Raw genomic sequence first — 26,478 nt, 5'->3', positions numbered from 1 at the left:
ACATTACAGTACATTTTATATTACTGTATACTGTATGTCGTTTTTTATTAGGGGTTTCTTCTATTGTTAGTTTCTATAGTAAGTATAGTTAAAATATGAAAAGGTCTATCCTCATTGGTCAATATCGGCAATAGAAATAAAAAAAAATCTATTTGCATTCTTTCCAAAATATTACTGAATAAACCCTAGAAAGATTACATATAATCTGTTCACATGTTGAGGCCACTTATTAAGGCCATATACTGTAGATGCATCTGTCAAACTTTACTTTAGCCTTCACAAGTTATTCTTAGACATTTTAATGACAGTTAATCCCTGTCCTGTCCCAGAGTAAAATGTAATCTTTGAACATGAGTTATAATCTGAGCCAAGACATTTTAACTTGTATTATCTTGTCCCTGGAGATCATTTATGCCTTAACTTCTGGCCTGCTTACTGATCCACACATACAGAACATTATCTCTCTCTCTTTCTCTCTCATTCAAAAAATTCCATTACCCATTATAAACCATCTCAAAGAAAACCAAAAGTTTAAGAAAGAAAATATACAACTAAAATCTCATTAATGTTTCTTCCATTAACAGTTTAATATTTGTAACACGGTTCTCGCTATATGACCTATTCCCCAGAATGTACATGGAGGGACATTAAATTCCAAGAACTAGTCACATTTCACTGCAGTGGGGGCCAGCTCTGTCGTTTTGGGGCCCTTTGAGAGCTTGACATGCTCTCCGTCCCCACCCCATCTTCATATTACACACATCATCCCTGTTGCCTAATAACGTTCTAGGACTCCAAAAGACTGTGCCATCGACACACCTGTTGTCCCTTTGATTCCTTCATCTGAGTCCAGTGCGTTAGCTCCTCCTCCCCAGAGCTGTTCAGCCCTAGAGAGATCCAGCCAATCATCTCCTTCCGTTTCATGCTGCGTTTGTTGTAGACCGACAGGATGAGCGTGACGTCAGATAGCTGGAACAAGGCTACCTGGAACACAAATGTCTCCTTGTAGGTGGGGTTGGGTTGGCCGCGTCTAATGGACGTCTTACATTTGGACATCTCATGACCCATTGAGTTTAGCAGAGTGAGCTTTACATATGTGTCTGAAACAGAACGAAGCATTTAGTTAGAGCATACTAATCATGCATATTAACTAAAGACTAAATCTACATTTATAAATATGCAATATGTGAGCTGTTATTTTTCATCCAGCATAAAAAAAGTAGGTAAAGTAACTTGCAATTTCATGTTTCAAACAAAGATGGCGACAGAGAGGCAAACATCAATGCAGCATCAAAAGCGAATTGTGCTGCGGAAGTTGTTAAATTAAATGACAGAATATTGTTCTTGAGCAGTTCCTCTGCCATCACAGAGGTTTTCAACACTACGTCTCCCGCCTTGTAACACGTCAAATCTCTCCATTTCACTGAAAAGCAATTGATCATTTCATTCATTAAGATGAAATTCAGTGGCTGAAAATGGGCCATTCAGTACTACTGCTCAGCACGAGTCAATGCACACTGATTAATAACCCAGTTTCGCATTACTCCTCTGTTTCTTCCTTTCTGGATCTTTTGAGCTGCGATTCTACAGATGCATTACGAACAGACTAAGCAGCGCTCTTTCAACAGATTTAATTCAGAGCGCAGTTGTAGACCTTCAAGCGTGCTTTCTACTGCCCTGCCCGCCAGCTTACGCTAGAATACAACAGACGTTAGTATTCTCTCTGTGTCTTCGTGCCAGCGCCACTCTTGTGTTCCTCGAGCCATTGAGTGCGGGCTTCCTGCAGAGTCTTCCCGCTGCGTTTCATAGAAAATGTTTCTCATTTCTCTATAGAGTAATAGTACAGGCCCAAGCTAAAGGAGTGCTGATTTCAGATATGGAAATACAGTGGCGTACCTGCCGCTGCGGAAATCATCTCCAGCTACTCAAGCTGAATGTGAAATTATTTCAATAGCAGTCACGAGTGCTGATTGGCTGTTTGTGATACAGGAAATCAAACACACCCTGCTGGAGCTACAGAAATCAACCTCTTGTATCTGATTTTTGGTCAGATGCATTGCTGTGTCGGTCCACCCGGTTTTTATTTTTGCAGTTGTTTAGTGTGTGACTATTTTACGTTTAAACCATGTTGTGGTTCCCAGACAGCTTTTACTGACTTGCCAAAGACACTTTCTGAGTGTTCATTTTGGACCCAATGCGCAACACATGAGTCTTGAGTAGGTTCATTGTATAATGCTTTACCTTCCAGCTGAGTAAATACGTTTTCCACAAACACTTCTGCATTGAAACACTCACATGGCTACTAATCTACAGACCTCAACGTATCATGAGACATTCTTTGCACAAGACAGCCAACTTGGTCTATAACATAACAGGAAGGAGTCACACGATCCAAGCAAATGATCTAATGTATGTGTATCAAAGAAAACCCATAGTATAAAAATACAGGGTTATAAGGGGCATGCAAACATCACTACAAAGGTTGGAAAACATGAAAAAGCACAATGCAACAAAATTTGAACCTTCTCCATGGATGAACAACAAATAAGTAGGCTGTAGGCTTTCTTCATATTCTTTCTCTATTGATTGATCAAACATTCAGCATCCATGTAGAAATGTTCTCCAGTCTAATCACCAACATTCAGCGATGGAACTACGAAGACGGATGTGTAAAAACGGAAAACTGGATGAACAGCATCCAGCGCTGATAAAGGCATCCACAGAAAACTCACCTCGAATAATGTACACCTGCCCACCTATCAAGTGCTTTAGACAACAGAACAAACCGTCTGACAACGGGAGAGGATTGACAGCAAGAGCAGAGGGGATCATCGGGCATCGGGGAGAAATAGATATACAAACAACAGCGGGAGAAAAAAGAGCAGGTCAACAGGTTGAAGGTTCAGAGACATCATGTTAAAGCGCAATGCAGCACTTCAGTTTAAGGGCCAATGATTAAGAGTGACATACAGCCTTCATCACCATTTCAAAACATTATCTGAAGTTGAAAACAGGCTAAAAATTGTTTAAAGGCTTCACAAATTGATTTTAATTATTTGACAAATTAACATTTGTATTCCTTGTATTAAAACTGACACGTTAATTTCTGGGAAAATCGACCAACAATATTGATGTTATGTCCAATCAAATAATGTCTAGACTGATAATGCCCCTTGCACTTCATACCACTTGCAACTTTCTATGATGACCTTGATATATCGAAAGATTAAAAAAACTGTACTTGTGCAGTTTTGTACAAGCACATTTTAACATTAATACATTTTTAGTGATACTGGAAGCTGTGAGTGTTTTCTGAAGGCTTATACGGATCTTACATTGTGCTCTTTGACTTAAGTGTGACAAAAGCTCTGGGAACGTAAAGGAGTAAAGGCTATGTGTTAGAAGGGTGAGGCAGAAAGAGATAGAGAGACAGAAATAGAGAGAGAAAGAGAGAGAGAGAGAGAGAGAGAGAAGCACAATGTTGACAGCACCTTTGGGGTCAAAGGTGAGAGGTCACATTTGTTAAGATATGATTTAGAAAAATAAGATGATACAGGACTGATATGACGAAATGCTCTGAAAAAACTCTGAGAGTGGTTGTGTGGGCTCATGTTGTGGTCTTCTTAAGTATGTAAAATAATCACTCACTTGGAGGTTTATTCGCAGACAGGTTTTTAAAGTGACTGCCTTTGATGACCTCTACAGAGAGGCGTCCTGTAGTGGCATTGTACACAAGCCCAAGCAGGATCTCCGGAGGTGACCCCTGAACTGCAGATGGGAACGATGAGGCCGTCTCACTGCACGACACGTCTGATAAGCTGGCTTGTGAGTCACTGCCCTGAGACATAACAACAGTGATATTAGTAACTGCAATAATATTGTTACCATAATTTCTTTAGGCCCTGATAATCGTTTTGCGAAAATACAATTATAGTAAATTCTAAATTTACATTCAAGATACATTCATGAATTTAAACCTCACAGGTATATTGCAGCAGGGGTCCAGAATGATGGGGACAGACATCTTGCCCTGCAGGTTGAGTTTGGTGAGGTAGAACACCTTCTCTCCAAGAGCCTTCTCCTTCTTCATCCTGCGCACGCTGTACAAACGGAACCGGACGGCAAAGTTCCCGATCATCTCCGACTCGATATGGCTAAAGTGAAAAGTCTCTGTAAATATGGGGCAGGGGCCTCGCTGAATAATGGTTTTGGCCCTTTGTTTCTTGGTGGGCAGCAGCACCAGATGCACCTGCCAGGAGATGTTACCCGTGCGTTTGAGAGGGGGAATGTCCGTCAGTGCTGTAATCGTGACAGACAGCCGCTGGTCAGATGAATCGTAGTCAAGGATGACATCGAGAGTTCCATACTGAGCAAGAGGCTCGGGGTCATAACCTTTAGGAAGCTGAGCCGCCGAACCACGAGCAGAAAGATCCTACAGAGAGCGATAGAGATGGCAAGAGATTTAGAGAAGGTCATAGAGTATCAGTTATAACTTTTAACTAACTCTGTACCTGTGCAGAAAATAGTATTTTATATCGAATTTTAAACGATTCATAGAACTGTTTTATAACATAAAGGAACAGTTCAGCCAAACTTAATAATTCTGTCATCATTTTCTCACCCTTCAGTTCTGGTGAGCACAGAGAAAGATATTTGGAAGAATGCTTTAACCAAACACTTCTTGGTTATCATTGACAATACGACCGTTTCATCAGAGTTCACCCAGTTAACTTCCGGTTTGTGTTTGGCTAGTGTCTTATAATTTAACTATTTATATATCATTTAATTAATGTTAATATTCAGTTATTTAATTATTTTATTGTATAATAATTGTATTACATAAAATCATTTTTTTGTTGTATGTTCATTTTATTAAATTAAGTTGTTGAGTGGTACCTGCAGTTTGGTCACATTTAAACAAACCGTATGGCACATTGACATCTAGTGGTTCAGCATGGTATTACAGTCTAAATTCAAAATATTTGAGAGACAAGTTTAGCCAAGTAACGGTTCTTCTCGGTTTCTTTTGATTGTCATTACCGGAAGTACCGGAAGTTAAGGAGGGGTCACAAAGGCTGTTAAGATGAATAGTAGAAAAAAATACAATGGTAGACAAAAGTGCCACAGAACTGTTTGCTTTCCTACATTCATCAAATTATGTTCTTCTGTTCAACAGAACAAATTTTATTTTCCTACGGTAGTCAAAGGTGGGCAAGAACTGTTTGGTTAAAAGCATTCCTCAAAATATCGGTCTCTGTGTTCAGCAGAACAAAGACATTTATACATATTAACTCAAGGGTTGAGTAGATTAGATTAGATGCAACTTTATTGTCATAAGAGTAAGTGACAAACAGAAATTCTTTACAGCTTCTTTAAGATTAATGAAGATACTTCAATAAATTACGGTTTAGGTACAGTATGACCCACATTACTGTTGTATTACACTTCAGCACATGCATGATGAATAACGAAGGCCTTTGTGCCTGCATTCCCATTTGCTTGCATGTGATAGCAGTGCTCTTAAAACGGAAACCTATCAAATCAAAGATCTTTATCTATCTAGTCAATTTCTTCATTGCATGCATTTCTGATGCATGCAACACACCTCTGGGCTGAGTACAGCAGTGCTATCGCTGGGTACATCTTCTTCATAGCCTTTATTGAGAAAGATTTCTGTTTCCTGCGTTCCGCTGAGCTCACTCGGACATTTCCCATAACTGTGTCTGGGGCTCTCGCTCCCATGGGAAAGGTCACATTTGGCATCACCCATGTCGGAGGGCGTGAAGGACATACGTGGCGACCCATCCTCATCCTGATAGGGTGGAGGCTGCAGCTCATCCAATGGCGGCGTTCGCCTCATCCGCTGAATACAGTTCACTGAAGTGGGGCAAAATGGAATTTAGCATTTAGTTCTTTTTATCTCATAGTTCTGAAGCAACTGTGGAATATTTCAGGAAAAATCATGTCAAATTTAATAGCCTGCTATTTAGATGACTGTGGCTTTGAGGGTCCGTTAATAGGAGTTAAGCATCTCAGTCAAGAGCAAAAGAGAGCAGGATTGTGAGCTCAGTGACTTTAATTTGAGTATCATCCTCACATGAAACTTTACATGTTACGTTTATTTTTTATGCATTTAGCATACATAGAGTGCATTGCAATGCAAGATACGTAAACTACATTATATAAGTTTGCTGTTCCATGGAATCAAATCTATCATCTTGGAACTGATAGCCAAGACAGTAAATACAGAGACAAGTTATAGCTCAGATTAGATCAAGAGAAAAATTTGAGAAGTCCTCCAAAACGCATTTTTATGTTTGCGCTTTGACTTCCAGAAGCTGCTACATCTAGTCTGCTTACGCCGCTTACATAAATCATCAAGACACTATCTGAGCTTTTACTAAGGCATATCCCTTACACCAACATCTTCATAAATCATTCAGTTGTCCTTCAACATCTTCTGGGGCTAAAAATCAATTAAAGATCAGGAGAGAGTGTGTGTCGGATGACAAATTAAATCAGAATATATTAGATGTGGAGGTCTGAGGAAACAATGACTGATAGCTGCTCTGAGGAACTGAATAAATCAAAGTATCATGAGGGAAAGGATAACGTCATGAATGGCAAGAAAATGGCCATATTTACAGGATTTCAACCTGTATATGACAGTAAACGGCGATGTAAAGATAATTTACCTAGTGGCTGTTGCCATGGAAACATAGTGCTGGTCAGGACAGGAAGATTTAGTGAACTCATAAATACAACATTTACTTGTTCGTAAACAAACACACACACACACACGCATCTGCTTTTGGCCAGGGAAAGATAGCAAGCAACTAACGTGTGCTGATGTTGTAAATGTTGTTAATAAACTCCTTAACAACATAATTGTTAAATTATTTTTTCTACAAGACATTTTACTACCAATGTATCAAATCAACACATCATTATTCCAAATCCTTAATTTAACACACAAAAAAAATCAGATTTTTAATGGTGTTTGTTCCTCACAGGCAGTAATTTCTCTATCATTTGAGGTCATCAGAAACAGATGATATTTTATTCTAATCCATGTTGTAACCATTAAAATGTAGAATAATTTAAAACGACGGAGAAAGGAATGGCAATACAGAACATTTACTTCAAGCATCAAAATTCATTGTCAGTGAGGGTGAAGGAAATATACGCTGTTGTGATGAAGAAAAAGCACTTCTCTCTGGTCAATGCTGAATGATGTCTTCGATCATAAACACACCATTTTTACCCCAGGCTATAAACACAAGCTGAAGATAATATATATGTGTGTGTGTGAGCAGATTTTATGTGACTGCAGTAATGATTCTACAATGGAGAATAATAAGACAGCGAAATGAGTATTTCATGTCCAAAAACATGAAGCTAAATCCTGCTGCGTAAAACAGCCGGTCTCATTGTGTCTTCATGAAGTATTGAAGTGCGTTATAAAACATTCATGCATTTGTGCCATACCTACAGCTCTCTCACACACACGCTGAGAGCATCTTTCAGACAAACCTGTCAATAACTGATATGTTTGTGTTTTAGTGTGTTTGTGAGTACCCAAGCAATATAATGTGTGTATATGTAAATGTGTGTGCCTGTGTGTGTTTTTGCTCTACATGTATTATAAAAATGGCCTGAGGCTACAGTCTCTAATACCTCTAGGAAAACAGCTCATGAGAAAAGCATCTCACTCTGTTTCTTTCTCATGGCAGCAATTCTGAGGGTGGAAAATCAGAGCGATATGTCTAAAAGCTTCCTTCTTTTTTGTCTCTCTGTGGTCTGTTTTCTTCCTGATATGTTCTCTGAGCATCTGCAATGACTCCTGCAGTGATTCCAACACATATTGCATGTTTTTTCCCAGAAATGGAAAAACAAACGGAAAAGAACACCCTAATCCTCCTTACTACTTCTGTACAGGAGACTTCGTCAAATACTGATGATTATTGATGATCATGCAGTCATGCGCTCCTCTGTGTAAAACAGACAACAAAACCATCTGCTTTTCCGTAAGGAGCAGCGAAAACTTCTACACCATGTAGGAGCAAAGCCAAGAACTCTCTCACCTTCCTTTACAGCTGTGTGTGTGTGTTAGTGTTGTGAGTGAGAACATTCCAAGTGTTTTTTTTTGTGTGAGAATGAAAAAGCCTGTTCTAGGTTTTTATGCAAAAATGGGTCATCCTGATTTATCTGATCCAAGTGGCGTCCGAAAATTTGAGAGTATGTTGAAAAATTTGAATATAACATCTAATATAAACAACATAAAAAAGTATCTAGAAAACCAGAATAATTTTTTTAAAGAAAGAAACATGTACAATGCATAACATATTACTTTTTTTAAGTCACTAAGCAAATTTGTGACATTTGTCAGAAGTCTCGTTTGTACACAAGTAAAAAGCGATTCTCTCTCGCCAGTGAATCAGCGATTCCCAGCCAGTTTGATTGAAAAAAGGTTTCATTCAGATTTCTCTGCTGTGTCTGTTACTGGCTGTTCTTTAATAATAATAAAAAACTTTCAGGTCAGAGTCTTGCCAAAATTCCAATGAAAACATACAAACATCTCCTAGCTGAAATAAATCCTTAGTTGTATTTCGCCATCTAGTGTTACATTACAAGAACATTGTTGCTTTGCACTGCTTTAAGTAATTTGGGAAATAGGAGACAAAAGACACACTGTTAGTTATTGTGGCATAAAAAAGCACAGAGAGGAGAAGATTTGACTTTTATATAAAAAAGATACTCAATAATAGATTTGATCAATTAGGAACCGGCCAGGTGGTTGGAATGAAAAGCATCATGTCAAATAAAAAATGATGTTCTGAGGTTGGAAGCACTTTTTTATTTAATGTGCACCAAATTTGACAAACCCTGTTAATCAGATATAAACGGTCTGGCATGACTTACCATCATCTGCTGAGGCCTCACTACTGTAGCCATCATACTCAGCTGCCAGGGGGCAGTATTTCTGTCTTGTGTCCCAGCCATAGGCCTTCTGGTGGGGCGAGATAGTCCCCGCTGAGCCCCCCCGGAGTCCATGTGATCGAGACACTGCCTCCTGGTACTGTCCGATCACCTCATCCTCACTGTCTGACGACGAGTGGTGATAGTCTGAATTAACGCAATTTTTATCTGAGAGACAGAGAGAAAGTGAAAATTAAAGAACATCCGTAGCATAACCAACAGAGGGCGATGTAGTATAACAACAAAACATTCACACACAGAGAGGAGATTTTAATCAATATGATTTAACACCTGCAGAAACCACAAAGACTGTGACGTGCATTATTATTTCATGCTGCAGAAGAATCACCACAATCGTGTACACAGAGTGAAAATATAGAAACATTGAGACCCAATATGTATAATTTTCACGGCATTTCACGGATATTAGACAGATCAGATCGGTTTCATACAGTCCCTGTGCATTTAAATAATAGAGAAGATAGGGAGACAATGAAACTTGCTCATCCACTGAGGTTCAGAAAAAGTGGGTAAAGATGGAGCCATCAACCTCATCTTCTCACCTTCAGTTTGTTTCTCTCTCCTGCTGGAAGATTTTTTCCTCTCACCTCCACTTTCTGGATCCTTATTCAACATTTTTAGCCTAATTCTTTCTTAACCAATGTGGTTTAGTTTTAGTACAGATTTGCCATCGCCTGAGAGTGAATCAGCATCTTGTTGCCCCTTGTACTTGTTTTCTCTCCTTGTCAGAGATTTGTGAGAGGTCACTTTCAGTAGAAAAGGTCTCAGTGGACAGCAATGAACCAGTATTATTGCCTGTAGTTTGATGCTCAGGGCTCTCTCTAGTCCAGACACAGCCTTGGTCTGGATTTCAGTGTTTTCACTCAGAATAGTATCTCTCTCCTGGGTCTGCAGTGCAGCTTCCTCCATCTTTGCTGCCTCTTTCTTACAAATCCTCTTTAGCTCCTCTGCCTGGACTTTCTGAAAGACGATGTTGACCTGCTCGATTTACCACGTAAGTGACGTCGCTCACTGCATAAGCCAAATCATCAACTTTCTCTGTCACTGAATCCAATAAGGCAGACATGGAGGGGAGACTTTGTTGCAAGCTCTTTAAAAATGCCAGAAACAATGAGAAGGAGATTTGATCGGTCAATTTATTCTCCAAAATTTTCCAGTGTTCAGTCTATGGAAAATGTATTAAATTATGTTTTCTTCAAAAAATCTGATACGCTGCCTTGGAATTATTCAAATGAACGAAATTATAATATAAGATTATTGGATCACCTAAAAAAAGGAAACAAATAACCTTACAAATATACAGCTTCTATTCCTGTAGATCCATGACCCATAAAGCATCTAAACCAAGAATGAACAGAATGAGGAATTTACTTTAGGCCACAATCAGATTTGTGTAACCATGATTCATTTTATTGAAGTGAAATGATTATTCTAGTTCATCAAACTAGGGGTCAAACACCAGGATGAGAATTGTATGTATCAAGCATACTTAACAGATCAGCGTATTGGTCATTTTTGCAAGAAAATAAGATTTTAAGGTTACATTGAACCAATGCACTACACAATATAACATATAAAATATTACCAAGTAAGTAGTTAATATAATTTCTTGTTTATTACAAAGTCACATTTACTACGCAGTCACATCACCACATCAGTTCATAACAGTGCAAACTCGTCCAGTAAATGTCATTTCAATTATTGCACTGATTTTGATAATCTGCAGAATTATGTAAAGCACTGTGTGTGGGCAACCCACTGATGCCTGGATCCAGAACCTGTCTGTAGGATGTGTGTGTGGGCACAAAGTGCCCCTGTCAACAGCACTGTGTAGGTGTGATTGAGTGCTTCATGGTTTAGACAAAAGTTAGCTGTGTGTACAAATGTGTACGGTTCAATAAGTCCATTCAAGCCAGTTTTATAGTAGTCTCTGTGTTTATTGGTTGTTTGAGTCTGATTGATCCATGACTCTAACGTGATCCCCTTTATTTTTTTGGACGCACCCCTACCCCAAATAAACCATCGATCGGAACTGATTGACCAATAGCATCTGTCCCATAACGCGTTGTGAGCATCAGAAGCCAATCACATAAGCTAAACGACACATAAGAAAGGGGCGTGGCCCAATCTTTTTGTCCCTTGAAAATGACGACTTCTTAATCTTTACAGGGTCATGTTTTTATAGCTTATTTAAAATTCTCTCCTCATTTACTCACCCTCAGGTTGTTTCAAACCTACATGCATTTCTTTGTTCTGTTAAACTCAAATAAATATATTTGTAAGAATGTTTTCAGTTCAGTTACATCATCCACTACCATAGTAGGAAAAAATTATTATATCCTTTTTGTTATGGTGAACACAAAGTGAGATATTTGAAGGATTTAGGAAAGCAAACAATTCTGGGGCACCTTTACCATAAAATTGTTCCTACAATGGCAGTCAATGATTGAAAAGAAAGAATTGAAAATTGCTAACATTCATCCAAATATATTTCTCTGTGTTCATGAGAACAAAGTAATTAATACAGGTATGAAATAACATGAGGCTGAGTGATCACTTTATATCACTGAATATCACTTTAAGGCCTAAGCGCTACGAATTAAACCCTAATTCTCAGAGACTCTGATCAGAAGCTTAGCAGATAATTAGGGTGTTAGTCAGTGTTTAGTGATGTTGAGCTCCTCAGCTCCGTAAAAAACACTGCAATTTGCTCTAATTCATTACGGAACCTTATTAGTGTCAAGCTTTAGTGCTTTATTGTCAAGTTATTTTTCTAAATGAAATTATAACCCCACACACCCCCCCCCCGGCAGCAAAAATGTAATAACTCTTTACCTATAGAAATAAGCATCATGTTGATACAAAACACAATATAAAAAAGACAATAAAAAAAGCTAAAACTTTTGTGACCAATGTAAACAAACACAAACCTGTTGGCTCTGTGCTCTTTCTGAACTGGTCAAGGCTGGGCAGTTGGTTGGCACTCTCAAGAGATAATTTGTTATTGAGGTAAAGAAAGAGTACAATCACAAGAAGGATGAAGACACCAATTCCAGACAAGAACCCCAGAGCCTCAGGAGACACTGTGGAAGAGAAGAGAGAGGTTTATCTATTAAACAATTGAAAGAAAAAAGAATCCTTACAAAATAACAGTCTACAACTTGCAGTCAAAAATGGAGAGGAATGCATTTTTCATCAGACAGCACTGAGAAAGAGAGAAAAAGAGAGGAAGAGCAAATATCAAGCATTTGAAATAGTCCTCTTTAGTTATTTACTTTGGGTGGTCAAAAACACTACTCAAGAAGGAAAAATAATGCAACTGCAATACTATTGTACATCTGCTCATGTTTTCCTCTGTGTGGCCAAAATGATCACAATGACAGAGTAACATTACTTGAATCCAAATGGCTGGTCTCTCATACAAGAGAAAAATCCTCCATTAGTGATTTCTGCAGGACATTAAACTGCTTCTTTACAGACAAGCCCCATGTGAGTGTGAATGTGGATATGGCTCGATGCTTCTATATAGCCATTTTCCATGAATACTGTAAGAATGTATGCACTGTGATCCTGATCATCTGACCAGCCCCTCTGCTCCCGGATGGCCGTTTAGGTGCTGCTGCCAAGGATGCACAGGGATAAATATAAAAAAGGAAACATCACCCCTTTTGGCCATTTTCATTTGTTTTTAACTCTCATAAACCACTCAACAATTCAACTACACTTGTGCTGTTTTATTAGTTATCTCATATTTATTGCAATACGTTCAAAGTTTTGGGTTCAAGGTGACACGTTTAATCATTTAATGTAAAATACCTCCCCCATCCCAGCTTAATGTAACTACTGTATAAGTGATTTGAACTGTGCAAACTCCTCAGAGTTCTCGCATGATCCCACAGTGAGAAAATGCCTGATTAAGTCTAAAAAGGACTGTGAATATATCTGAGACACCGTCACAGCTGCTCTATATAAAATAGAAATGACTGTCTGAGAGCACAGGAATAAAACAGTCAAAGGTCCACCTTTCACAGCAATTAAACAGAGACAGACAAGAACCTTCAAATTGTGCCCATGCACATCCTCTGTCTTACTCTAACCACACAAGGCAGGTAAAAATGCATTTACATAGAATGATGAATAAATTATTGATCTTTCCATTGTAATATTAACCATGCTGGAATATCAACAATCCAATACATTTTATTATTGAAATATCAACAGGGGTCATGATTTCCTTATTTACATTTGTAAACAGTAGTAAGAAGGGGTCAAAAGTCATTTAATGACACTGTTATGCCAGAGTTCACAGAATCCATAACGTTCCATTACAGAGTGTGGAAAAAAAGAATGTTCCATATAATGATTGTATTACATAACCAATGCTCCTGTACATGACCGTCAGTGATCCTGTTAGCTGCTAACTGTGTGATCTCGCTCTGACACCAGCTTGCTATTGCTGTTTTTAGCACTCAGACTATAACAGGCTACGAGCACATGGGAGGGCGTCACAACACAGGGCAAACAAAGCAATCGGCCAATCAAATGATGACCCTAAGAGGTTTTTCCTGAGGATTCTTCAATTGTGGTTGAGTTAAGCAAGATATGATTTACTTTTATTTAGCTCTATAAAAAAACCTTTAACCAAACAGTTTAAAACAAATAAAATGATAGGATTGTAATTCCTCAATGTTTGCTGAAGTGCTTGTGTGACTGATAAAAAATACCACTAATGATACAATGATTATAAAGACATTTACATCCCTACTGTTGCCAAGCTACAACAGACTAATAAGAAAATAATTGATGACATAGAGCACAAAATGATGTTCACTCATTGAGAACATATCACTGATGGGGCTTTGCTGAAAACCCCTCATGGAACTATGAGTAAACGATTATTTTTGCCATCAGTTAAATAGATTATATATGTATTCCATAAATATGATAAATTATGTACGTATCATTTTACAACTTTTATTTAGCATGACAGGTCATTCTCATTCTATTTTTTAATTTTACACAAATTGTAGCTTTGACAGCATCTAAACTATTGTTGAATCTAACACTATTATGCAAAGTTTATTAACAAACACAAAAGAAGATATATTGAGAAATGTCTCACTGGTGCTGTGTCCATACAATGGAAGTCAATGTCATTGAACTATTCCTGCGGTAACTGTCCCTTTAATGTTGCCAGTTTTGTGTTATGACCACCGTCACACACACTTATGAAACGGCCCTCCCACCATCTGCTATTTTTAGTGTCACTAATTGATTTACGTCCTGTGTATTTCCTGATCATCCTCTGTCATGTTCTATTTGAAATCTATTTAGCCATTGTTAGCTGTACATTAGCCATACAGGAGAAGAAAACAAAAATCTATCGCTGACAAGACATTCTCTAATTCAACAGCCAGATGCCAATTTAGTCAAACAGACCCGGTGTTCTAGCTGTCAGTAACTAGACAAAGTAATGTACAATTGACAATTGTTACTGCAAAAACAGCTTTCATCAGACTTTCCAAACTGCATTTTTTTATTGAGAATAGCTCAATTTAAGATTCTTTAGATTCTTAAAGATGATTATGCAATCATGCCATCATCTATAATCCCATTCTCTGTTAAACCAGAGAGATGAAAGTGGAACTCAATGAAACAGCCTATAAAACTTTTAGGAAAGAAAAAGAACAGACTGCAAGGATGAATGGAAACAAATGGGAGTTTTTTTGCAGTCCATGATGTCTTTGATAAGATAGAACTGCATCTCTGATGTAACTCCAGGTTCTGAGATGAAACAGAAATCGTCTCATAAATATGGGCCAACGAGGAGCAGTCAAAAATCTCCCAACCATAAAAGGTTATGCATACAAAAAGGCATAATTGCATAATTTCAACTTTAATGTGAAGTCCCTGTGGTAGCTTCTGAGGTGATAAAAATAATCATCTCTTTTATGGTAAACCGTTATCGCGCTATTAATCACTGAAATTGCCTTTTGGCTCCTTGGAAACTGTTGGTTGGTTCTGTTGTCATAGAAACAGGTAAAAAGCATGTCGGAATGCTCAGCCACCTCTGAATTACAAAATACTACAGACACAAACACTCTCACAAAACACACTGCACGCCGTTGTAAACTCCTACTTAACAACAGATCAGAAGTCCTTTCGTGGGCCAATGCACATGCCCACAGTCATAATGCTCTCACACATAAATGCTTAAATATCATCTTAAAACACAAACATACAGTATAGCACAGAGACTTTTCCAGGTGGGCTGGCAACTACCAGGCTAGCTGATAAAACCAATACAAGTATTCCAAGCAAATATACAGTATAAAGATTTAAAGGGGGATCAATTTCGACATGCTCATGGGTCCTGGCATAGGGAACAGTTTTGAAAGGGCAGCATTGGCAGCCTCTCTAAACAAAACTCTCGGACACACAGCAACTTATGGTGTCATGTACTTCTATATAAAATGAAAAACATGACTTGTTGTATTACTTGAACATGGTTTATTTATAGTAACTCCAGTATTTCTATTTGTAGTAAAACCACAGTAGCCGTTGTTTTACAACAACATAGGTTAACTATGATATCTGTTGTAAAACTATGATAAAATGCTAATCAATCTATGAAAGACTACACTTTGAAAGGTCGAGTGTATGAAATTTAGCGACATCTAGGGTTGAGGTTGCAAACTGCAACCAACGGTTCACTCCACCCTCCCTTTCGAAGCACTACGGTGGCTGATGCAGAACTAAGATGTTGTCACGTTTGGCTTCTTTGCCAAAGGAAGTAACGTATGTACAAAACGCGCTCTGTAGAGCAGTTTGTCCGTTTAGGGCTACTGTAGAAATGACATGGTGAATTCCATGCAAGGGGACCCACAACGTATGTAGATAGAAGTAGCTCATTCTAAGGTAAGAAAAATATAATGCTTCAAATGTGTCTTTATAATAAGACTTTATACTCCTCAAAAGACGTAGTTAGTCTATGTATATTATTTTGCATTTCTGTCAACAGATCCTTCAAATAAGCACACACTGAACCTTTAAATAATGTTAAACAATGTGAATCTGAAATGTGATTTCATTTCACGCCTTTATCTCTGTTCTGTTTTGAGACAGTGCAGCGGTATTCTGTCACAGACATTGAGCTATAGCAAGAAACGTTCTGTCAGCAAATGTGTATGTGTTTGACTGACAGATGGCGCCTGAAGAAAGTGAAATAAAGTGCACACACACGCAAGCACATAGGCAGTGGCTAGCTCAGAGAGACTTATGAGCTTCACTTACTCAATCTTACCTGAATCACTTCACTCAAATATTTGCTTACTCAACAAACTCACAAGCTATATCCTATACTGTTCACAGGGCTTTTCACAGTGCAGTAAGGAATTGCACTCTTTCAGGCCTTTGAAACGTCTAGTTAAACAAATACCTTTTGTCTTTTTGAAATCACATATCCAACACACAATTTCAGCCAAAAGGAGACTGTGAGAGTTCCACTGTGATACAAACATAACAAATACATTTAGACAAAAAACGTGTTGCCAACATATGGCAAAATGATGAGTGAAAGTTAAACTAACAGATGAGTACAAACAAGACAACACACAAACACACTTAACAGAAGACTAATAGACCTGAACAATCACGAACATGCCGAACGACTATCAAAATAATATCTTTCAGAAGGGAAGGCAAAAAAAGCCAGAATGTCAAAGCATCAGTATCAGACAGGTGGCAGCCATTTTACTTTAAACTGGCCGCTTACCTTTTCTGATGCAGATAAGCTCATGTACTCCACAATTCCGCTCTCCACCTGCAGAAACAAAGCAACCTTTAATGACAAACAATACAGTAGTCACACAAAACAAGACATTAAACACAGAGACGCAAATGCGCTGATGCACCTGACATGGACACACCAGATGGAGACTTTATCAAGACAGCAGCAGGATTTTATAAATCAAGCAAATGATTTAAAAGATGAATGATGTAACATTGAAACAGCATTGTAGAGAAGTATAAGAGATGTTGTATTATTCTGTGATGTGCGATTAGGATATTTCGGCCACAGTGCTTTATATAAACATACCTTGCACAAAAAACAAAAAATACACTTGGCTATCCAAATAATATATACAAAAAACAGATATGAATGCTAAAATATGTTTCTATTCACCAATGCCTCCTGCAGAGCTGTGCCACAACTTGAAACTAAAATATACATAATTAAAATACATTGAAATTTACGGTATAATGTTAAGGTTTTAATGTAGCACCCTGCACTTACAGTGTAAATACTTTTTTCTCCAAACTTTGCATATTGTTCCCCTTTACCTACAAATATGTACTGTTGAGGTACATTATTGTAAGAATTAGTTACGCTGAAAATTCTGTTTAATGATGTGCTACATTGCGGGCCGTGCACCTGTAATTGTTTCAGACTCTGGCATCGTCTTTCCGTAATCAAACCTTCAATGTCTACTCCAGTATCCAATTTACATAACCCCACTGGAAACCTACCATCTTACTTCTCCTGTGCTCTGCTAAATCACATTTCAAAGGTTAATCTGAACTCAACAGTCGAAACTCAGAGATCGCCTCAATGCAAAGGCTCACTTTACACGTCATAGCTGATGTGAAGTGCTCAGGTGTGTGCTAGTGTCATTCAGGTTAGAAATATTGTCAAAGCTGAAACACACACTGCATTAGAAAGCAGTAAAAAGAAGTTTCCATATTGTTCGATGTAGAAGATTTCATTGGTTAGATTCGAACCTTGGACTGACTCAAATTAAACAAGTGCATTAAGCTTAAACATGTTATACAATATTTATAGGGATGTAATGATTCAATGTGAGCTGGTTGAAAATCTATTTCAATATGTGAAGATTTAAGTCGGTTGAGATGTTAAATGAATCGCAACACGTTTTGAGCAGCAGGGCCCGTTGGTCAGTCAAACGTCGATTGTGGGGTCCCCCTTAAAAGCGCATGTGCCCTAACTGTCCTAACCATAACCGCCTTAAGGCTTCCTGGTTACATCCCTAAATATTTAATAAAATTACATATATTTACATAAATAATATACATACAATATAACAACATCAAAACATTATGTTTGATCGTGTTATTTTTCTATTGCTAATATTTAATAAAGCAGGCCCATGGAAAATACGTTTTTTATTGTTTCTGCGTTGTTATTACCTTTGTTTTACATTATTATTAATTGTTTATCAACTATCATAAGCTACGCACCATTTGAAAACGAAAACACTTAACATTTATGTTATGAACTTGTTTCTTGCAATCAATAAAATGCTCAAAATAGTGGTGCTTTGTAAGAGGTTCATATTATGAATACTGTTGGAAGATATTGTCTGTGACCGGTTAGGAGTTTTTGACCTCCTCAAACTAAATTGTCCCCTTCGACCCCAGTATAACTCAAGTCGGTGCTTCTCCAACAAACAAACAAACAAACAAACAAACAAACAAACATACAGCAGATTACGGGGTCCTTCAGTTCAAGAGTCTTGACTGAACATCATGGCACTTATCAGCTAACATGTTTTTTCAATGCAAACAATGTAAAACAAAGCATTCAATGTGTATGGTGGGCATGTATCATGCATCCCGTGGTAAATATAAAGTAATAATAATGAATAAAGGTGCATTAAATCTGATTAGGGTGGAAAATGTGAATCTTTGATTAATCAAAAACCTTTGACCTTTAGCCCATGTGGGGGTTTATATGTCCTGCTGAGGTTGTTTGGGAAGATGGTGAATAAAGGTCATTCTGAAGGAGAGAGACTTGAGCAACCAAAGAATGTCACATTTTTGCATTCTTAATGTGTGCTGTCAACCTGCAACCCCAGAGAAACCCTAGCCATCGGTGATGTGGAGACTTATCATGACGAAATTATATCTAAAACCAAATTTCAGGATGTGGATCTCTTTATGGTAATGAAAAAGTGTAAAGTAATCCATTAAAAGGATTCTAACAGTAATCAGCATCTAGATGACTGCTCACTGCATAGCTGAGAACTTCTGAGGTCAGACAGAGTGCCGATAACTGATTTCAATCACAGTAAGTTACAGTAAACATTCACCTGTACCTTAAATATAAAGTAATTTAATATTCTAGACACAAGAATGATACAATTACCAGCCTGTTGATATTTAAAAAAGTCTTGTAAAAGGCAGCCTACAGAGAATGAGTCAGAGAGTAAAAGTTGAAGCAGCATTGTGTATGAAGTAGAATTAAATGACATTTCTAGGATCTAACAGCTCTCAAGTCTCTCCCACACACAATTTAAGATATCATAAATAAAATATGTTTATACTCCGTTTAGCACAAAGTATAGCAAGAGAGGCTTAAAAATTGTAAACTTCAATCTGACCTGATTAATTTATATGCAGTTTTTACATATTAATGCCATAATTAATAACCTTCTAATGTGCATTTGTTGATGTCTGTATCTGTTTATATAAGTTTTGCTCCAGCGGATCGTTCTGATTCAGTCATGAGGGACCCGTGTGACTGATGGGGAGTCTGTAAATAAAGTAAGGAAACTAAGTCAAGGTGAGGATTCAGGGCCAAAGCCTTTGGTTTTTCCTCCCTTCCCTGTCTTTCGTTCACTCAGCACCACCTCTCAGGCTGGATTGTATTTATTAAGCTGTCCTAGTTTTTATACATTTTCCCTCTCTCCACAAAATATTCTCAGGAATTTATAAAGCTAATTTCATATTTAGAATATGATTTCAGGTTATTAACAGATATAACTAAAATAGGCAAGCCGGTCAATTAGTATGGGACATCCACATACTGTAGTGTACTGTATATCACTGTTATCCTGACAGGGTTAGGCCGAGATGGATTATGCAATACCTGAGCAACTGCAGAAATGTGAAACCAAAACTGGCAATTGTTTCTGGAAATGTCTACCACCAAAATGATTTAATATCAAAAGAAACAAGGAGAAGAAAAAGGTCAAAGATGGCAAAATGTAAAGGCAAAAAAAGTCAAATGTAAGAAAAACAGGACAAACTGAATCTCTAAATCGTAAATAACATTTAAGGATTGAATAAACTACATGCCTTTTAAAATCTGAAGAGACACCACACACTTACAGACATTTTTTTAAATCGCAGTAAAAAATAGGGCATCACACACTTCGCGACAAAATCTGCAGACTAGCGTAAACTTTCTGCAATAAGTCCAGACTGAAAATCCGGGGCAAAATCTGAGCACAAGTATTCCAGCCTTTGCAAATCTTCACAAACACGTGCTGACCTCATTTAAAGGTCTGAGCTGATTATCACATGTAAATATAGAAGTGTGTGCGTGTGTACGTGTCATAGAAAAAGACAAAATCTATGATCTCAGGGAATGTGATGCAGAGTTCAATGCTAGACTTCAATCCACACATTATGTATAGGGTTTACAAAGTGTTGCATGTGTGGTGAACAAGCCGAGCCATTATTACCCACAGAAAACTGTGTGACATAACTGTAACACCTCGAGACAGAAAAGAACATGCAACAATTTATTTTGCAGTCATTAAAGATTCATTTTAGGGCATTAAAATGCTATTAATCATTACTAAACAAGCCATTTTTGTAAAATACTAAACATACACACACATTGGAAAAGACTAAGGCTGAGGGTTTGGCATAGTGTATTTTAATATGAACTTCATCAGCCAACAGTTAAAATCTCAGCCAACTCCATTAAATAATCATTAGGGCTGATTCATAAGGACAATTACCATTCTTCCAGATCCCATTTTTCAGAGTGATCACAGCATTCAGAGAATGAGGAACCAAAGATGTACATGGGTCAAGTCTTGTTGTCCAGCAGCCTTAATAACATCTAAAGGGGAAGTTTGATTATTATTCATTTCTTGATGGAATAAATTGAACAAGTAGGCTTTTTCAGAACATCTTTCAGCACACTTAAAACAAAAGCAGCCATGTAAATCCATACATTGAACACATTTGCCCAGACACATCTCTGGGTGTTGAGCTTAGGGTTCTAGAGTAGGTTCTGCGACCAGTCTGATTTGTATCAGTTAAATGTTAACTGTCTTAACTAACTGTGACCCAGACTGATACCAGACAGAGAGGGGACAACTTTACCCAAGAGAGATTTGTTCTCTCTCTCCCGCACACACATTACCGGTCTGACACACAATGCTGCAATTAACAGTCTGGTCCTCTAAGGGGGATCCTGTTCACACTACATTTCTCTCTTTTACTCTGCCAACTCACTCACTTACTGTAGGGACGGGGTGGGGGGAGAGTGAAGAAAGCAATTTAAGTCAAGGCACATAAAAGCTAATGGGCATTTGCAAACAAGTTTCAAAATCTGCACTAGATCACAAGTCCCAAGGCAGTTACAGAGAAGATTCTGATTGCTGGCATATGCTTCCTTTCAACGGCTCCCCTAGGCTGCTAGGTTCTTAAGGAGCTTTTAAAATCATGCACAGCTAGCTTGAATAACAACTAATTTTGTAATCTGTAAACAGTATACTTATGCTGGGGTCACACCAAAAGATAATCGGGCTGATTTCTCCCTTCCGACAGTCCTAGATAAAGTCCCGATGATCTTAAACGGCTCTAAACATAATCTTATCAGATTTCGCTGTGGTGTGATGTGTGTTAAGAGTGAATGAACCTGATCGAATGAACATCGGAGCCGCCATGATTGCGAATCTTAAATATTCAACATGTTGAATATTTACAATCAGAAATCCTGATGTGTGGGGGAAACCCAGAGGACAAACGCACAAGAACTCACGTGGAACAAAACAATACCCAATCAGAAAGCCAGCTGACAGAAGTATAACAACCGTAGTTATCACTTCAACAAACCCTTGTCTTTATTCTGTCAGTTTTCGGTCAAAAGCATTACAAACGCTATCATCGCAATTAAGAAAGATTTAAATAAAAACCGGGCTTTTTGCAAGTGCCGGTAGTGGTTGGAGTCCGAGTGTGTGGATGCTTTAAGATGGAAGAGACTTAATAGGTCCAGTGGAGCTCTAGTAGAGCCAGTAGACACTTCAGGTGATAATGTCAGGAGCTATTTTTTTACAACACTGTATTAATATAATTTTTTAATTACTGTGAAGACATAAATACCACAATATTTTAGTTGCAATCAAATTATATCTAGTGCTGTGCCTCCTTAAATGCTTTAGACGACATTGCTTGAGCAAATAACATTTGGAAAATTACATAAAAGGTTATATGTACACATATATAATAAACAAAGTGCAATGATAAATAACTCATTCTGAAGTCACGAGAGTTTTTGCGAGATTTCCTGCATTTGTTCACAGTCAGGACAAACATTATAGGAGCAAAAAGATTAAATCTAGGATTTTTTCTTCTCATGTCTCTCACCGTTTAAAAGATTTAAAAAATATATTTTGCTGTGGCCCCAGCACTAGCCAATCTGGATAGAGCAGAAGAATAAAGCTGTAATACTTTTAAAATACCTTTTTTGTTTGTTTTTGTGCTATGCACAGCATTTACGACCCTGTACCTCTACTCTCTGGTGTCGTCCACAGCCTCTGGGAGAGAGTGGGCTCTGTGGGTGTGTTTTGGTGACTGAACTCTGTTGGGACTTCTTCTACCTTGTATCCAGGCGATTGGGGTGGCTGTTGCTGTTTTTTTTGCAGTCTAAACTGAGTCATGAAAACTAAACCGTTCGAGTCATGAATATATTCTGCATAACTGCATGTGGGTTGAAGACAAATGTTTGTCAACAGTCAAAAGTTGAAGATGAACAACCCAGTAGGCCATGGCGAGTCTTTTTTGTAATAACAGTTTCTTAGTTGTCATTTCTTTGAGATTCCTCTAATTTGACTATAAATCTATAATTCCTTGTGACATCATATCCTGTGAAAGCTGAAAAGTATGTTGTATCTGGTAAAGTATGTTGTATCCGGTAAAGTGCTGTTAATGCTTATGCTATTTCCATCACATGCAACGCTGATCTACCAATCCATCCTCATTACTTTTAGTCACAGGGTATTGACACCTGGTGATCTTAGATCAGAAATCCTTGCAATGACTAATTTAACAGACCTTTGATCTAAAGACATCATTCCTTCTCCTGACTGGATCTACTGACTTTAAAGTTCAGAGATCAACCATCCAGTGAATCCGCTCCCCTGTGAGAAGCCAGTAACCCCGAAAGAAAATGGAAACAAGTGAATGGAAGTAACTCTATTATTGATGATTCAGTTACTTATGGGACCTGAAACAAATCTGCCCAGCATCACTTACAGCATCACTGAACATTCGAAAGCAGATACAACAGCAACATAGGAGAAAGCCCCTGCAGAAGAGAAGATACTAGAAAATATTGAGGATATTTATGTAAGCATCTTTTAATAAATAAATTGCGTTTGGGTTGGCGTACTTACTCTGGTGTTAGGGAAGGAAATGGCAGCCGTTTAATGTGATTATCCATTGAGCTAAAGAGTCTCAGGCTGTTGCCAGTGCTCTAAAATAACATCTCTTGTAAACATCCTTGTTTTTTCATTTACAGGTAAAATAAGGCAAAACACAAAATGTCGAGCCAAATACTTGGAAACAACAGATAACCACTCCTCCCATTCTTTTCTACGCTGTCCTTTTCTAGATACAAAAAGACAACAAATAAGTTCCATGTGACGTTAAAAATCCATTAGCAAAATCCAGATTTGTCATTTCCCTGACAGCACTGATAAAGCATCTTACATGGGTTTGTATGGCCGATTTATTCTTCAGTGATTATTTTAAACTCATTCTTTATTTCATGGCCCAAGGTGGTGTTTTAACATAATCCACCATGCATTCAAAATCCATCACCCTGTCCACCAAGTTCTTTTCCTTATACAACATTTATTCAGTAAATAATTTGACAAGCACTTACTCAGCACACACAGCCTCACAGACTGCCAAACACTAAACACATATATCTCGACCGTACAAGAGTAAAAAAACATACAGCTCGGTTGTTCTTTAAAGAGTTTCACAGGAACCAAACAGAAAGGGTGAGACATTTTAGGACAAATAGACTACACTGAAGTGACAGCAGATAAACAAACACAAACAGTTCTTTTTCATCATTCCATCTTATCTGCAATTCACATCCCAATTATCAAATATAATTGTTTTATATTTTATATTAAAGATGCTTGCTTTGCCTTGTTGGTTGTTTTCACCGTTTAAATAGCTAGATTTGTGACAGGTTTACAAACATACAAACGAACCTCATTATGTTATAAAAACAAATATCCTCTCTCCTAAGCTGTACATTGCAAAATAACTAAACTAAGATACTGTCAGTTTTTAGTTCTAGTTCTTTATGCGTGGAGGGTGTGTGTGGGTGGCTGTGTTGGAGCTGGCCTACAGTGATGGTTTAAAAAACAGAACTGTTCTCCAGATCAGTGATAATATAAACACAACAAAAAACAAAGTCTTACAAAACAAAGTCCAAAAAAATACATTTACCAACTATATCACACATAGACAAACTCACTCATTCACATATTCGAAAGGAAAATAATAGTATTTTATTTCAGAAGGAGAAAAAGGCAAATTAACCAATGGAAAGGAAGAACAACAAATATAAATACCGACAAAAAAAGCACAATAAGCTACTGCTTATAGCAAGAATTAGAGAGAAATTGTCTTCCAAGAAGAGGCGATTATGCTAAATACAACGCCAGTGGTACTTCAAGCACCTGTATGAGTAGGGTATCCCAAAATAACACACCAGCAAAAAACATATTTTTCTTCAATAGAGTAGCCGGTGGAACAGTCTAATGGAAAAGTCAAGCTACCGGATTTTCTCAATGAAGCGACGGGAACCCGCTCACTCGCGTAAAATACTCCGTGAACCCAACATATACACCTCAAACCACCTCACCATGCCACAGCCCAGTTCACTTAACATAACACTTGCAACAGATGCAGTGATTCACTGGGAGAAGAAATTCATTTTTTCCTGGATGTGCTTCGCATTCAGTTACTGTGATTGACACGCAAGTTGAAGTCATTCTGAAATCAGTTCTTAGGCAAACGTCAGTACGGGAGCTGTTCTTTCAGCACCACAATCACTTCTCTCCATACACTACACTACACACCACACAAACTTTACCTCCACTGTGTGTCATCATCACAACAACACTCCACGCCACAGACAGCGAAATAACACACACATTTAAGCACGTACATCTAAGCGACGAGGTTCTGAAAAGTGAAGTGAGTTTGCGAAAGCAGGAGAGCGTTATTGGCCTACTCACCATCTATCGCCATGATGTTCTGGTCTGGACTGAACCATGCCGAGCGCTTAAGACGGGGTGGGCTCGACCGCTCCGCCGCGCAGGGGGATGAGAGGGGCCGGCCATCAGATGGTACGATCCAGCATTCAAGAAACCTCTATGGCGGATTCCTGCTGTTTGCTTAGCAGGATGCTGATGAACTTTTATCAATAATAACGAGGGCTATGGGCAAAATATAAGACAGCTGTCAAAGGAGCATTATAACTTGTGCAAATGAACAAGTCAATATAATTAATCAGGGTAATGCTGCACAATAATGTTGTAATTGTTAACAATTAGCTAATGCATTTGCTAACATGAACTAAAAGCGAAGAAAACTTCCACATGATTGATCAATTTCATATAAATATAATAATTTACTATTACATGAATATTAAAGTAACGTTTACACTATAATCGACCATGAACTAACTTGAAGAACTATTGACATTAAAAAGGATTAATAAATGCTCAAAGCTATTGCTTATTGTTAGTTCTCCTTAGTTAATTTACAATTTCTACATCTATGTAAATAGTTTTGATCAAATTAAAAGATTTCGATCATCTTATTAACAACATTACATTTCTTATTTTCAATATGAAAAGAATAACAACTGGGAAGTCTAAGTACATGTCACAAACCTTATAGACAATAATTTTTGAACAGTCTTAAAAGTGGGTTTCATTTGGACAGAACATACTCTAAATTTAGAACTACAATACAATTTTGCGTTGGGCATGGATCAAATAGCTAGAATTTGCAACAAATATCATATTAATATCAATAGTTCAAATCATTTTACTAACAGATCTACCATGGCTATAAAAAATTAATAACTAAACGGCAGGTATCACAGCTAATGAGAGTAACCTTTAGTGAGCCCACATTCAAAAGGAATTCAATAGTGGCTTACCCACATACACTGAGCAAGTTTTATGGAGTTCTGCAAATTGTAGATTTTATTTCACCACATACACTTCAGATACAATATTGAGCTTAGTTTTAAAATATTATCATATTACCACCCGATGCAATTTCAAAACTGATAATTGCACAATGTGCAACACTCAGCCTCCCACTATTCTGCGTGGATTGCCTGTGTTCTTCCTGTCAATTGGGATTTGTCATTAGTTCACGAGTAAGTACCGGAAGCCATATAGT

General features: G+C 37.8%; 1 protein-coding gene across 1 annotated transcript; it reads right to left on the bottom strand.

Annotated features, from left to right (window-relative positions):
* Positions 1-786: 786 nt before the first annotated feature.
* syt14a (synaptotagmin XIVa) lies at positions 787-26,134 on the bottom strand (the record flags this gene model as incomplete). The annotated part of the gene is made up of 10 exons (XM_079473431.1): positions 787-1,100; positions 2,733-2,813; positions 3,649-3,838; positions 3,983-4,432; positions 5,606-5,877; positions 8,923-9,147; positions 11,931-12,083; positions 16,775-16,822; positions 25,299-25,434; positions 26,120-26,134. The coding sequence occupies 10 exons, from the start codon at positions 26,132-26,134 to the stop codon at positions 787-789; spliced, it is 1,884 nt and encodes a 627-aa protein (XP_079329557.1).
* Positions 26,135-26,478: the final 344 nt, after the last annotated feature.

Source organism: Barbatula barbatula (assembly GCF_947034865.1).
Source record: "Barbatula barbatula genome assembly, chromosome: 14".
NCBI classification, from domain to species: Eukaryota; Metazoa; Chordata; class Actinopteri; order Cypriniformes; family Nemacheilidae; genus Barbatula; species Barbatula barbatula.
Note: the sequence above shows the minus strand (reverse complement) of the source record. Positions and strands in the feature narration are given on the sequence as shown.